Raw genomic sequence first — 13,523 nt, forward strand, 5'->3', positions numbered from 1 at the left:
ACATGTTTGCATTCAAGAAACAAGACTATTGCCAAGCAATATATGTCCCCTACCGGCTCCACCATTGTAAAAAATTCCACCATTGTCAGAATTGTGTTATATTTGTTGCCATAATTTATGACGTAGGAACAAAATGAAATGACGTGCATAATGTCCATATTGCCATCTATCCATGTTTCAAGTTTCATGATAAAATATGAAGAACTTTTAAAGTTATCTCAGGATCCAGATAACCACCATTTTCAGCAGTAGTTCTAGTCTATTTGTGGCCATAGCAACCAGAATTTTTGACGTATGAACAAAATGAAATGACAAGCATTATGCCCATATTGCCATCTGTCCATGTGTCAAGTTTCATAAAAAAATATTTAGAACTTTCGCAGGATCCAGAAAAGTGTGACTGACTGACAGACAGACAGAGCGCAAACCATAAGTCCCCTCCGGTGAAACCTACCTTATAGCAATATGCACCATGCACGAAATATTATAAATATTATTTCTATTAATTAGGAGATGCTAATGATCTACGATTTAGACAGACAGGTATAAAGTATTACAAAAAATGGAAGAACATACCTTCACATGTAAAGTGTGTATGTTTTTTTTAATAAAAATATTGTAAGGTATATTGGTATCATAAGATCGCAATTAAAACAAACGTGATCATAAAAAAATCTCTCGGGATACTATTCATTCTTCTCGGATCCCACGTGAACTTTATTCTATAATCTACCATAACCAACATTTATCCTTGATCTATTTCACTCGTGGTTAAAAAAAACATATTTCCATAACCAGTCGTGAAGTTAAATACGAGTACACACCGATAAACCAATATTTTTTTATTTATAAGTGTATTTGTACTGAAAATAGTGACACAAACGAGTGAAAGTGCCTGTTAGCAAGAACTGATAAATGGCGATACAAGTAGTCGATCAATCGTTCACCACGTGAAAACAACATGTGAAACATAATACACGTTTTTATTTAAAACTTCATAAATTAAGTCGCAAAAAGCCATAAAATACACTTATGCAATGGAAACATTTTAACGTGTTAATGCATGTGCAGTCCCACAATTTAAGTTTGAATAATGGAATTATATTATTTATGGTAGTATGTTTGTTATAATTTTCGGTTGTTTGTTGGTTTGAAGTGTGCCAATACGTTTGAATATCGTTTATAACCCATATATCTTACGGTGTGGAATACCAAAGCATTGGTATGCTAAAACAAGTGATGTTCATTTGATTGTAAATTATAACAACATTTAGAAAAGCAAACAAAACGCGCGTTTTAGCTAAAATAAAACTACAAAAATAGGAGTTCAGTAGCAATATTGCCATTTAACTGTTAAATAATTCTTTTTAATGGACATTTTCTTTTACAAACACAACATAACGTCCCGTAAAAACAGAATATCCCATAAATGTGCTCTACCAAAGAATGTTAATTAGTTTAACCGAAAAGATATCTTTATATATTACAAGATGTACACGTAAATTAGTTTTAAAAACCGTAATGTCAAATGTGGAATAATCTGGAGAAAGCATTTAAGATGCTAATTCAAATGGAGAATATATGGAAAGCATATATATTATAAATATGCTTTCACAGAAGACTTTGTCAACATATTTATGAAAGCAAATGTGTATTTGACTACCCCTGATATTATATATTCCCAACAATAACGTGATACTTCGATAAAAAGTTTCTTTTGTAGGAAGGCAACAAAACGTGAGCAATAATATGAAAATACATATAGTCCAATTTCATTTATTTTAAGAAATTGTAAAACATCTTTTTTAACAAAGCGCTTTATTAAATGTATGTGTAATGTTTTGGTTAAACTATTAATTGGTAATTTTTTCTACCGCACCTTGTGTGCATCTTTTATAAATGTTTCCGATAAAGGAACTTAAACAAAATATGCTTTAAAATAATGTATACACAACGTACATGTGATATAAAATGTATTCCAATCATGGGTATGCCTATTTAAACAAACACGTTCCCGTGTTTAGAGAAAACATATAAAAACCTTTAAGCTATACTGTTCAGATCAATTAAATGTTTCTGCATAAGATGTGGTTTGTTTAACAGGTACGCCAGATACACTCACAGTGAAACTTCAGCTGCACTAGCAGGAGCAAAACCTTATTATACCAGGCGGCCATTTATTTATGTAAAGATACAAATTACCGAACAGTGAAACGCAGAACAAATTTAATACACAAGACACATATGTATATAAATACACAAGCATGAATCAAACTGCGATCACCGCTTGGTAACGGTCGATGCAAAGGCACCGAGGGCTTAACCCGGTTTTATGGAGCTCCAAACCTCTAAGCCTAGAGATGCTCACATTATTAATACATCAACACAATATACAACACTGAACACATACAACAGACAAGTATAAAACATTATTAAATCTTGTCTTCCCGCCTTGAACCGGTTTATCAAAAACACGTGCACTGTGAACACAGGGTTTGACGCATGTGCGTAAAGTGCCGTACCAGATTAGCCTGTGCAGACCCCGCACAGACTAAATAGGGACGACACTTTCCGCTTTTATGATAGTTTTCGTGTAAAGAATGTCGCTTCTTAGCGAAATCAAGTTTTGGCGGAAGGTCTCGTCCCTGTTAAGCCTTTGTGGAATGCACAGTCTAATCTGGAACGACACTTTACGCACATGCATTAGACTCATTTTTCACAGAACACGTCACAGATGTATAGATATTGAGCATCATAGAGATAAACATTAAGAAAATCGTCGTTCAATATGAGAAGAAGCCGCAATTAGATTATTTAAGGCCAAGTTATAAAAGCTGGATTAGTTATGTCTATATGAATCCATAGCAAACATTAAGCTAAATTGTTTCAATAAATTTAAATATCTAAGAGCAAATTACAAAACATATTGCAGTATCACTTACTACATACAAGAGAGCCACTTGTCACAAAATTTGCCGCTCTAAAAGTCTGGATTACATGGATAAAATTTGATGATTATAAAATATTTTAATCGAACTTAGTCGATATATTATGCCCGAAATCATTTTCACCAATGAATATTTGAGTAATTTAGCAGACATCGTTCTATTAAACGATCGCCGCCGGTCACGGGTGTTTCGAATCTGCGCTCCATTTTTATGCGAGTTCAACTCGTCAATTATGCATTATATGCAATTAAATGCGCGCATGTGCAACTATCGTTTTCAAAATGTCGTTTCGGAGTTTGTAGTACCGGAAAAATGTTTTGTGTTTCAAATATAATGTTTAATTTCATAAACAAGAAAAATTCAATTGGCGATCATATACCTCGTATTCCCGGTACGGAAATAATTTTTAATAATTATAAGTATTATTTAAAAAGTTTCTCTTAATCGATATTTTACTCAAATAATCGGTACACCTTTGTAAAATACGTTTTAAAACTTTTAATGTGGAATAATTTCGAAAGACATGTAAAGTTCATATAAGCCAACGCACAATTTTACATAATAATAGCAACTGAGAAAACATATTATGTTTGCAATAAATTATTATGCTTATAAAGCCCACACATAACGTTTTTCATAACATCAGATGCACATGCAGAAATGTTATTTTCCAACTTTGTTGAAACCCTATATGACACTATGTCACAATGAACGCTCATTTAAATCACTAGTAACAACATATGAATTCGCGTTGTTTAATTTATGACCAGAGATCAATTACCCAAACGCTTGACACAGACTTAAAATACACCACACAACGCCTGTAGGTAATCACAGAAACACTGCCAGTGACTACAGAACGCCTGTATGTAACCAAAGAACAACTGTCTTTAACAACAGAACGCTTGTATGTTACCACAGGACGCCTGTATGTAACCAAAGAACGCCTGTTCTTAATCATAGGACACCTGTATGTTACACAGACCGCCTGTAAGTAATCACAGAACGCCTGTATGTAACCACAGGACGCCTGCATGTAACCACAAAACAACTGTCTGCAACAAGAATACGCCTGTATGTAACAACAGGACACCTGCATGTAACCAAAGAACGCCGGTCTGTAATCATACGACACCTGTTGTAACCACAGATCGCCTATAGGTAATCACAGAACGCCTGTATGTTACCACAGGACGCCTGCATGTTACCACAAAACGTCTGTATGTAACCATAGAGCGCCTGTCTGTAATCACACGACGCCTGTATGTAATCAATGTTATATTTAGTCAAATACTTTACAAAGCCGCCCATTGAAGAAGCAATAACGTAAACATGTCAGATATATTTCGATTATACATCTACAGACAAAGACATATATACTAACAAAAAAGTGAATTTTGAATGAATTAGATTGACATAAAAAGGGAGCTATACGCGCTCAGCCAAATGTATTTTACACACCTTTTTGGTACTAAGACACTGATATAGGCAGCATTACGCATATTAATATTGATTTCTCCAAAATTTTAAACATTCGAAAACGGAACACGAAGACACTTAAGATTGTTCCTTTTCCATTTTAACATTTAAAAATAGTAGTTAATAGTTGCTGTTCAAAACGAACGATTAATCTAAAGTGTCATTATCCTCTTAATGAATACTTCAAATAAACGCGTACAACAAGTATTGTATGTGTTAATTCTTGCCCAATGATCAAACACGACCTACGGTTGGACAGCACAACATACCGAGGCGATGAGATTCCATCTTTGTGATCTGCCACCTTAACCAATCCACCTCGTTCTCTGTCTAGTTGACTGACCATTTGAGACCCTTCCCATATACGAAAACCTGACAACCAGGTGCCACGTGCAATCCTCGTGGCTAAAATATGTCATCGCGTGTAATGAAGGTCAGTCAGTTGCCAGAGATGTCCAATACAAGAAATCCTGGGCATTTGGGTCCAGTTACGTAAATGTTCTGCCAATTTCGGCCAATGGCACAACGTGAGGTTGTTACTGCAATTAGTAATTTGAAGTCGTAAATGCAGAAACACGATAACAACAACCACCACAACCCTCACTATTAATACTTTTTAAATAGTAAAACTCATACATATCAAAACAACGAATAATTATTATTGATATTACACAAATAGTTGTTCCTTTACGAAAACTAATACTTATATGAATATTTATAGTAATCAGTCAACTTACAAATAAACTTATCTGTATTGATGTATTTCTTAATATAATACATATAGCAATACTCAAACTTATACTATGCAGATGCTACAATATATTTAGATAAGACATAAGTAATGTTATAACCAGGTTATATTATGTATAAACATTATCAAGATCAAACTAGTATACTTCGGTATAGTTATTTAAATGACTGTAAATTGATGTGATATGTTTAAAACTTCTGCATTGTGTATGCAATCTCAGTTAGCTTTGTTTACAGTTATTTCATAAACTTAAAACAATGTTATTTCGCATGTTTTGGAGACGTTGATTCGCATTGACATGTAAATGGAGCGTATTATATGGGCCCTGTCTTTATAAATTCGCTTGTCAGTTTCCCTATCCAACGAGTACTTAAACAGTTCCGTCTTCTTTGCAACAAAATGACAGTCGAAGTACGCAATACCAGTCTACTGATCGCCAATTTGTATTGCCTTCTCTGCTCGCAAGCCGCTTTCTTCGAGCAAGTAAAAATGAACTTTCCTGGATGTGACTACTGCAAGCTCAGTTTCCTCTATTACGCACATATCTAATGGCGATCTCGGTAACTTGACTCAGTCAGTTGCTGGAATGACTCGCTGAAAAGCTTCAGACTAGTGTTGGCGGCGTCGGCTAGAACAATAATTCCATTCGGGAGTTCGCATACCACTGTGATATCACAGTTACGTGTTGTATCTTCTGACATTGTTATGTTTATCTCTGATTTCTCCGCTACTCCGAACGTCTGCTCAAAGATTTGACTGTTCCAAAGGATTGCATTTTTGACAACATCTTATGGATTTCAGTATCAGCTGAAACAAATTAATAATAATAAAATATAACTACCAAACTGTAATTTAATACAACAATTGTGCGCTTGTATTTGAAAGAAAAAACAGTTTATAACAATTCCTGCTTTTGAAAGACATTCTGTGTATTTTATTCGAGACATAATTGAAACAGAGGTAAAACGTGTGAATAAAAAGTTTGATTTGTAGAAATCAATTTTGTGTTACACTTAACAAAACGTAAGTATACATATATACACATACCGTGGAATTTAATACCGCATCTAATTCTTCATTCGATTTCTCTTATAAGCGATCTAGCACAATTTAAAAGCGTATTTCCCTTTTTTGCTCAATAAACACTATTGTGTCATCAACTGTGCTCACCGCGACGAAATTGGAAAACGATTCTAACTGGAAATAAAGATGTTCACAACGTTTCTTTTTCGCTAGAAAGGCTCTTGCTTTTGACGTTTTTATTTTTTCTACAGCCTCAAATGTTTGGTCTTGCAGCTTGTTGATAAGGCAAGCGATTATATCGCTGCAATCCTTTATAGTCCTCCTAACCGCGTTCGCATTGCGCTCTAAGAGTTTCTCCTCTTCGGGAAGTAAAAGCATTGTATTTTCAAATAATGATAACATATCTTTTAATTCGATTGGCAGGTTCGAAAACTCTGCAACCTGTTGAAATCCATCGCTTTAAGTGACAGGTCATCGAATGTGACTCCGCTTAAAAAAATGCATTATATTCCGATTATCACAATACGTAGAGAATATTATGTGTGCGTATGTGTGTGCTTGGCATTTTTATAATGTGAAAAATAACTTCTATCGATCACTTATAAGTTGATTTTGAAAGTCGTTCGTCGAGTTGTTTATAATGGTACTTGAAATAAAATTAATATTTACATAGATATGCATAACCGATCCCCGGGTATATAACTAACTTGCGAAAGAAAGTGATTTTAAGTGAGTTTCTTCCGTTTAAATGACTTACTTAATCATATCTTACTAAATAAAATAATAATGAAGGTTTGTAGTAGTGTTTGTACACAGAATAAAATAAAACCGTTGTCTGCAATATCAGGCATTTTATTCAAATCCATTTTTATTTTCTTAAATTAAAATTAGTTGAATGCTTAATATATTTATCGATTAATTACGTTAATGTAAATGCATAGGTATTTTTAATGTCAGTCGTATGTCAATGTTTAAACATATTACACATATCTCTTCTTGCACATCAGTATATGCAAAAATACATATACATGTCAATTTTAGCCTTCATTGCCTTTTGTCAAGACCATTCCAGTTATAGTGTATGCGAAATGTTCATATATCATTATTATTTTCCAAAAAACTGTTTAGGTTTATTCCGACGGGTAGTTACAATTATCATTGCATACAAGTATTTTTCAAGCAAATAAACACGTATATGCAGCATTTAAGAGATATATATTTAAGTTGCATATACTGGAATGAAATAACATCATCATTTCTATCAATTATTTAATTACATGAAGGTAACATACTTTTATATGATTCGTTAAAAGTCTGCAGAACAAGTCACTTTTGATATATTTCACACATTTTAGCGTCAATATTTCTTGGAGATACAAATTAGTTCATATTATGGTCATTACAAAACAATCGTTCTGTTTTTAGGCTTATAACAGTGTAATGGCCCCTACACATATATTGATCTGATACAAAGACGCTTGATACAAGGTAGGTTTGTAGGTATGTTTTGTAACTTAGAATTGACTATGAAGTCATCATATTAAGTAGAAATTAATCGAAATCAACAAAACTAACAATTTGATACTGAGATTTAATACACACATTTTTATAAAAAGCAAAATAACGCATTTGCAAATATTGAACGAAAGTGCTAGAGGCTCCATTTCTATATCGTCAAACGTCATACATGTACTTATTATATTCATTCCCACGCAAAATGCACAGTCACAGCGGTTATATTATAATATTTTTTTCACAAGGGATGCAAAGAGGTTAAGTTTACGGAAAAAACAACACAGCTTTACTGTTCTTATATTTCGTAGTAAATACAAGTGGGCAGGGATATTAAATTGCTCGGCTTTACGGACCGTTATTTTATGGACCGTTATTTTATGCTAAGCCTCATATATTACAAAACGATTGGGAATCAGCCTGATCTCTATATAACGAATGCATTTTATAATAAATTTAATATTCACCATACGGTAGTGAGTAAACGGCAAGGCTTTACTCGTTATTGAGGTTTAATTGCGATTCTTTATTAAGATACATTTTGAAAAAATAACCTTTATTATAACAAAAAATATGTATCCGTTTCTGCATTTTCGCTTCAGTAAGCGCTTAAGGCGTTGACTTCTCTTCTTATTCAATATCTACACGGACCTAAGTAACGCAGCTTTACACATCTACAAATAGACAGTTTAGATATCTACATCTGTGACAAAAAAAATAATGTTAACTTCATAACAACTCACCTTTCTTAGTGACAAAATACAAAAAATAACAAAAAATGCAAAAAAAACTACAATAATCAAAACAAAGAACAATCATTAACAAAACAAGTTATAAAATAAACTGGACAATCATGTCTTGGTGTGTTAAGCGATTAGTTTTGTTATTCGGTCAACCCAGAATTTCTGTAATTTGGCTTAAATCGCTAAATAATGCAATATGTTTAATGGGCTTGTGTAAATCCTGAACTCGGGGAAAATAGTGCGTTCAAGAGGGTAAATTGGTTAAGTTAGGCTGTTTGGAGATTCATCAGTTCATGAAACTAAATCGCTTTAAGGCAGGTAAAATAGTTGCTGGTTGAAATCGAAATATGGGCTTAACTTTTAAAGAGGTAAAATAGTTACTTTATTGTTGTAAATCGGTTTACCAGCACTAGATTCGTTTAGGATTGATTTTGTTTACAAACTGTATACATGTATTATAAAGTACAGTCTAATGTAATCACAAATGACATCAAATGAACATTTAGTTAATTACTTTCCAAAGCATTATAAATGTATTATGTTGTTGGTTTCTATACATATTTACTTATCTATTACACATGTTTATAATATTTGTATAAGTTTTCTTTTTCTAACAGCTCTGTGCTGTGTGTGATCGGCAAATGTAACTATATTTGACATATTAAAAACTCACGCGCATCTGAGAATGCACGGGTTTGCATACGTTCTGCCATTCCGTCCACACATCGGGTCATACTCCCTTGTACAAAGGCAACCAGCTGGAGCGCAGAAAACACCTGAATAAAAATAAGACTCGTTCTGGAAAAAACTGTGGTTAATTAATGTGCTTAACCCGTTTATGCCTAGTGGACTCTCCCAACCTTCTAAATTGGATCAATTTATTTCCAAAATTAGGGATTTGTAATATACTAATTTCTATATTTGGAATATTTCGTACAGAAATTTCTTTAAGCAAACAGCGCAGACCCTGATGAGACGCCACATCATGCGGCGTCTCATCTGGGTCTACGCTGTTTGCCAAGGCCTTTTTTCTAGACGCTAGGCATAAATGGGTTAAAGCGTAGTCCCAGATAAGCCTGTGCAGTCCACACAGGCTAATCAGGGACGACACTCTCCGCCTAAACTGCATTTTACTATGGAGTCTTCCTCTAAACTAAAAATACCATGATCGTGTAAAGTATCGTGCCTGATAGCTTGTGCGGACTGCACAGGCTAATCTGGGTTAGCACTTTACGCACATGCATTAAGCCTAGTTTTCTCAGAACGTAACTCATGTAGAAAAACGGAAACTCAATAAACAAAATAAGGGAAGAAATTAAAGGCCATACACTTAAGTTTTCTATACAATGCAGGGCAATATCTGAAATACAATAATGACAATACAATTAAAATACAAATGACAAAATTTGATAAAAACCGCATTTTTATAGAAATGCAAATTTTGAAAACACGCTTATGAATGTAATATCATGTAAAGTCATGAAAGAAAAACATTTGCTTATTGTGTCTATGTATTAGATGTATACAGTTCTATGTCGAATACAGATAGCTGAACAAAAACCTAATACATATTCAGCGATTTAGAAACGATTCTACGATGATTCCATGTTCATAACGGTAGCTGCACATTCATTATAACATGTTGTTTTTTTACATTTATTTTTATGTTTTCTAAGATATTGGACAACCTTCAGTTTGCTTCAAAAAGATAGTCGACATGAAAGAACGCACGTTTATATTGTCACAATATATACGCACCAAGTTTTAACAGGCACAACAGCAGTGTTGCAACAAACAGCATCCGCGTCCTTAAATGAACACTTAAAAATGGCTTACTTGAAATACAAGTGTATATCATATAATTGATATAAAAGCAAAATTCTGCCTTTCTGTAATCGTGATCTTAGACAAACATGGTCAATTTTGTATTTCGCTATGTGGTACAATGTAACATGCAAACATAGTTAACATATTTATATATATACATATTTAGTCCAATACGAATTTTATTGAAATATATAGTTAAAATTCTGAAAATAACATATAATTAAATTCAATTAAATACTAGAATCGTTATCAATAAATGTGAGAACAATTCATTCAATAACGTAAATGTAATATTCATCAAATACAATTTAAAAATATAACACTTACCTTCTCAAACACGCCGTGTCTTGTCAACAATTCCTATGAACTATATATAACAAATCGCTCTATTTCAGTACGGTATACCTGATGTAAATCTGATCCAGATTAAAGCTAGATTGAACCGCCGCTCTCGTTGATCCATGTGCACATTGCTTCCAAGAATTTATACATTTAACAGCATGCGCAAAAGCCACAAAATAACTGTTTCAAATGTTTATTAAATCGAGCAACGTTTTCACAAAACGAAACTGTTATTCATTTTGAGATGACAGAATGTTTATTAAAAGGCACGTAGCACCCGCATCCCCCGAAGTGTGTATTGATCGTTAGCAATAACATGAAGGGTTTTAATACTATTAGCACACATTACAAAACGTTAATATTTATGAAGGTTATTTATGAAATTAATGGTCTATTATGTTTAAACATGTTATTTTCTTACCTCAATTTGATTGCGTAAATTTCATTCCTCGGTGCGGTTTAATAACACATGTTACTTTACAAATCTATTTTTTTCTTTGAATAATGTATTTCCTAGCAACTTATTTAACGGATATGTATCGTTTATTACCAGTTTGTTTAAGTCGATTCTATAACTTTACGCATCTTAACATATTGTTCACTACAATTTACAGTCGAATACACTTATTTTATTAAAGTTTATCCCTAATACATACCGACCCAAGTCAAGGTAAACGTTCTCACTATTTATATTGCAACTTGCTCACCAATTTGACCCTTGACCCAGCATACAAACACGAATGATGTGTATCATGCTGTCTCAAATTGTATTTTGTTATTGTAGTTGTTATGTTTGTTGGTTGTGTTTGTTTTCAAGAAAGGATAGACATATGTGAAACATGATCACATAAATTGAAACATACTTCAGTGTAATTACAAAATAATGTTTGTTTTGAATGAAAACATGAAACATTAGCGTAGACTTTATGTTCCCATTTTTTAACCTAGCTCATTAACGTATAATTAAACACTAAAACTATATACTAATTTGGACATGTACATCTGGAATAAGTAAATGCACTTTTATATTGCCATGTTGAAATATTTCATGTCTAGACTTCGTATTGTCATAGCATTAACATTTAGTTCCTAATACATATGAGCCGTTCCATGACAAAACCTGCATTTATGACAAAAATCATTTTTTAATGTTTTAAAGTTTCATATTGTACGTTCATCCACGAATCCAATTCTGTATAAATTCAATGTTTACACCACTATTTAGCGTTGCTATAACAACAATATATACGCATAGTGTAACGCAACAAAGATGTTGACGTCGCGTCATTTTCAATCGGAATGACGCATTCATGACGCTAATAGCATGTACATATTTCGCAATATCAAACACTTATTCAAATATTACAATAACTTCTTGGAAAATCTTTCATAAACATACGCATGGATTAAAATACCAGTTTAGGTTGATGTTTGATACATGATGTAATCAAATGCAATCAGTCTGTGGGTGTTTGACAGGTAATGTCCCGATAACATGGTCGCACAAATGGTCGGACAGTTCTGTAAAGGTTTTTCACGCGATTCTCTGATAGCCCTGCCGGTTTAATTAAGCACGGTTCAGCTTAGGGTTGTTCCCTGTGTTTCATGATGAAGAACTCTTCCTCTGGTTGGTCCGTTGCTTTCTTCGGGCCGGGCATCGATGAGTCAAACCTGAAGCACTGGTACTTCCTGTAAGTAACACATTAGCCAGAAACACATCTTTAAACGTGTCGTTTAGCTATGTGTTACTTAAAAGTATGTGTTTTATTATTAAGTTTAACTATTCATGACTGAGTTTCTTATAAGTATTTAAAATTAATTTATAAACATAAATATGCTGAATTTAAAGTGAGTTCTAACACACTGATAAACACTATATAATATTGGTGACTCACACCATACGAATATATGAGGGGAACATCTGTGCATTTATGAATATTTGTGTGTATTTTTACACACTGCCTTATCACGGGTAGTGTTTTAAAAGATGTAAAAAAGAAAGTCTTCATGTCACGCCAGCGCCAGAGCGGATATCGGACAGCTACGTTTGCAGTAGTCGAGTTGTTGACAATATCCTTTAGCTGCTGAATGCTGTCACAGTCCGAGCGTCTGAAGCGCATGTTCAATAAAATAAGTAAAACAAACCATGTATAACATGTTTTAAGGCCTTACACGTAATGATACCATTTACCGTGTAATTTATTCTTATATAATCATTAATACTTTTTATTATCATCTTTTATATTTATGTGGCATATAAATCTTGTAAAGCTAATGTTTTTTCTTCTAAAAGTGACATATTTAAATAATCGTAATTAATATAATAACTGTTAACGTATAAATAGGATAAGGTTTTCTTACCTGTACAGCTTTTTAAAATGGACGAACCCACTGTCCACATAACACCGTGAATGACCCGAAACCTGCATCATGTATTCGATTGAAATGTGACGCCGTATCAGGACTCGACATGCGAAGTACCCAAGCACAAACTGATTTTTGTTTTGACCTGAAAGCAACAACAATAACTTTGATCAAGAGATCACGATTATATTCATTAGTCATCATTTTCTGCATGGTCATCAACTCCATCGTCATCAGCATCAAAATCACCATTATTACCATAATCATCATCTTTACCACCATCGTTGTTGTCGTCGTAACAAAACAAAACAATATGAGTTTTGACTATGCATTTCTTCAGTGGAAGCAAGTTTGTCCTCTTCCGATACTGATTCCATAATTTTCTTTCGCAGCTTCTCACAGGATGCGCACACATTGTCTCTAAGGGATGCAACTTTTATATGTGGGATGCAGGCACTCTATATTGACTGAAAGGAGCTTTTTTAACGAAACGCTTACCAGCCTCTTGACAGCTTATTTTGTACAGCTTATGAA

General features: G+C 33.5%; 1 protein-coding gene across 2 annotated transcripts in view; it reads right to left on the reverse strand.

Annotated features, from left to right (window-relative positions):
- Positions 1-11,831, reverse strand: part of LOC127869219 (uncharacterized) — a 25,325-nt gene extending 13,494 nt beyond the window's left edge. Inside the window, exons 1-3 of one of the 2 annotated variants that reach the window (XM_052411596.1) lie at positions 10,611-11,831; positions 10,215-10,264; positions 9,130-9,232 (exon numbers count right to left, since the gene is read on the reverse strand). In XM_052411596.1, coding sequence (XP_052267556.1) covers positions 9,130-9,232; positions 10,215-10,257 — 146 coding nt within the window. In that variant the 5' untranslated portion in view covers positions 10,258-10,264; positions 10,611-11,831. The other variant, XM_052411595.1, reaches the window with a different exon arrangement.
- Between the last annotated feature and the right edge of the window lie 1,692 nt (positions 11,832-13,523).

Source organism: Dreissena polymorpha, chromosome 2, assembly GCF_020536995.1.
Source record: "Dreissena polymorpha isolate Duluth1 chromosome 2, UMN_Dpol_1.0, whole genome shotgun sequence".
NCBI lineage: Eukaryota > Metazoa > Mollusca > Bivalvia > Myida > Dreissenidae > Dreissena > Dreissena polymorpha.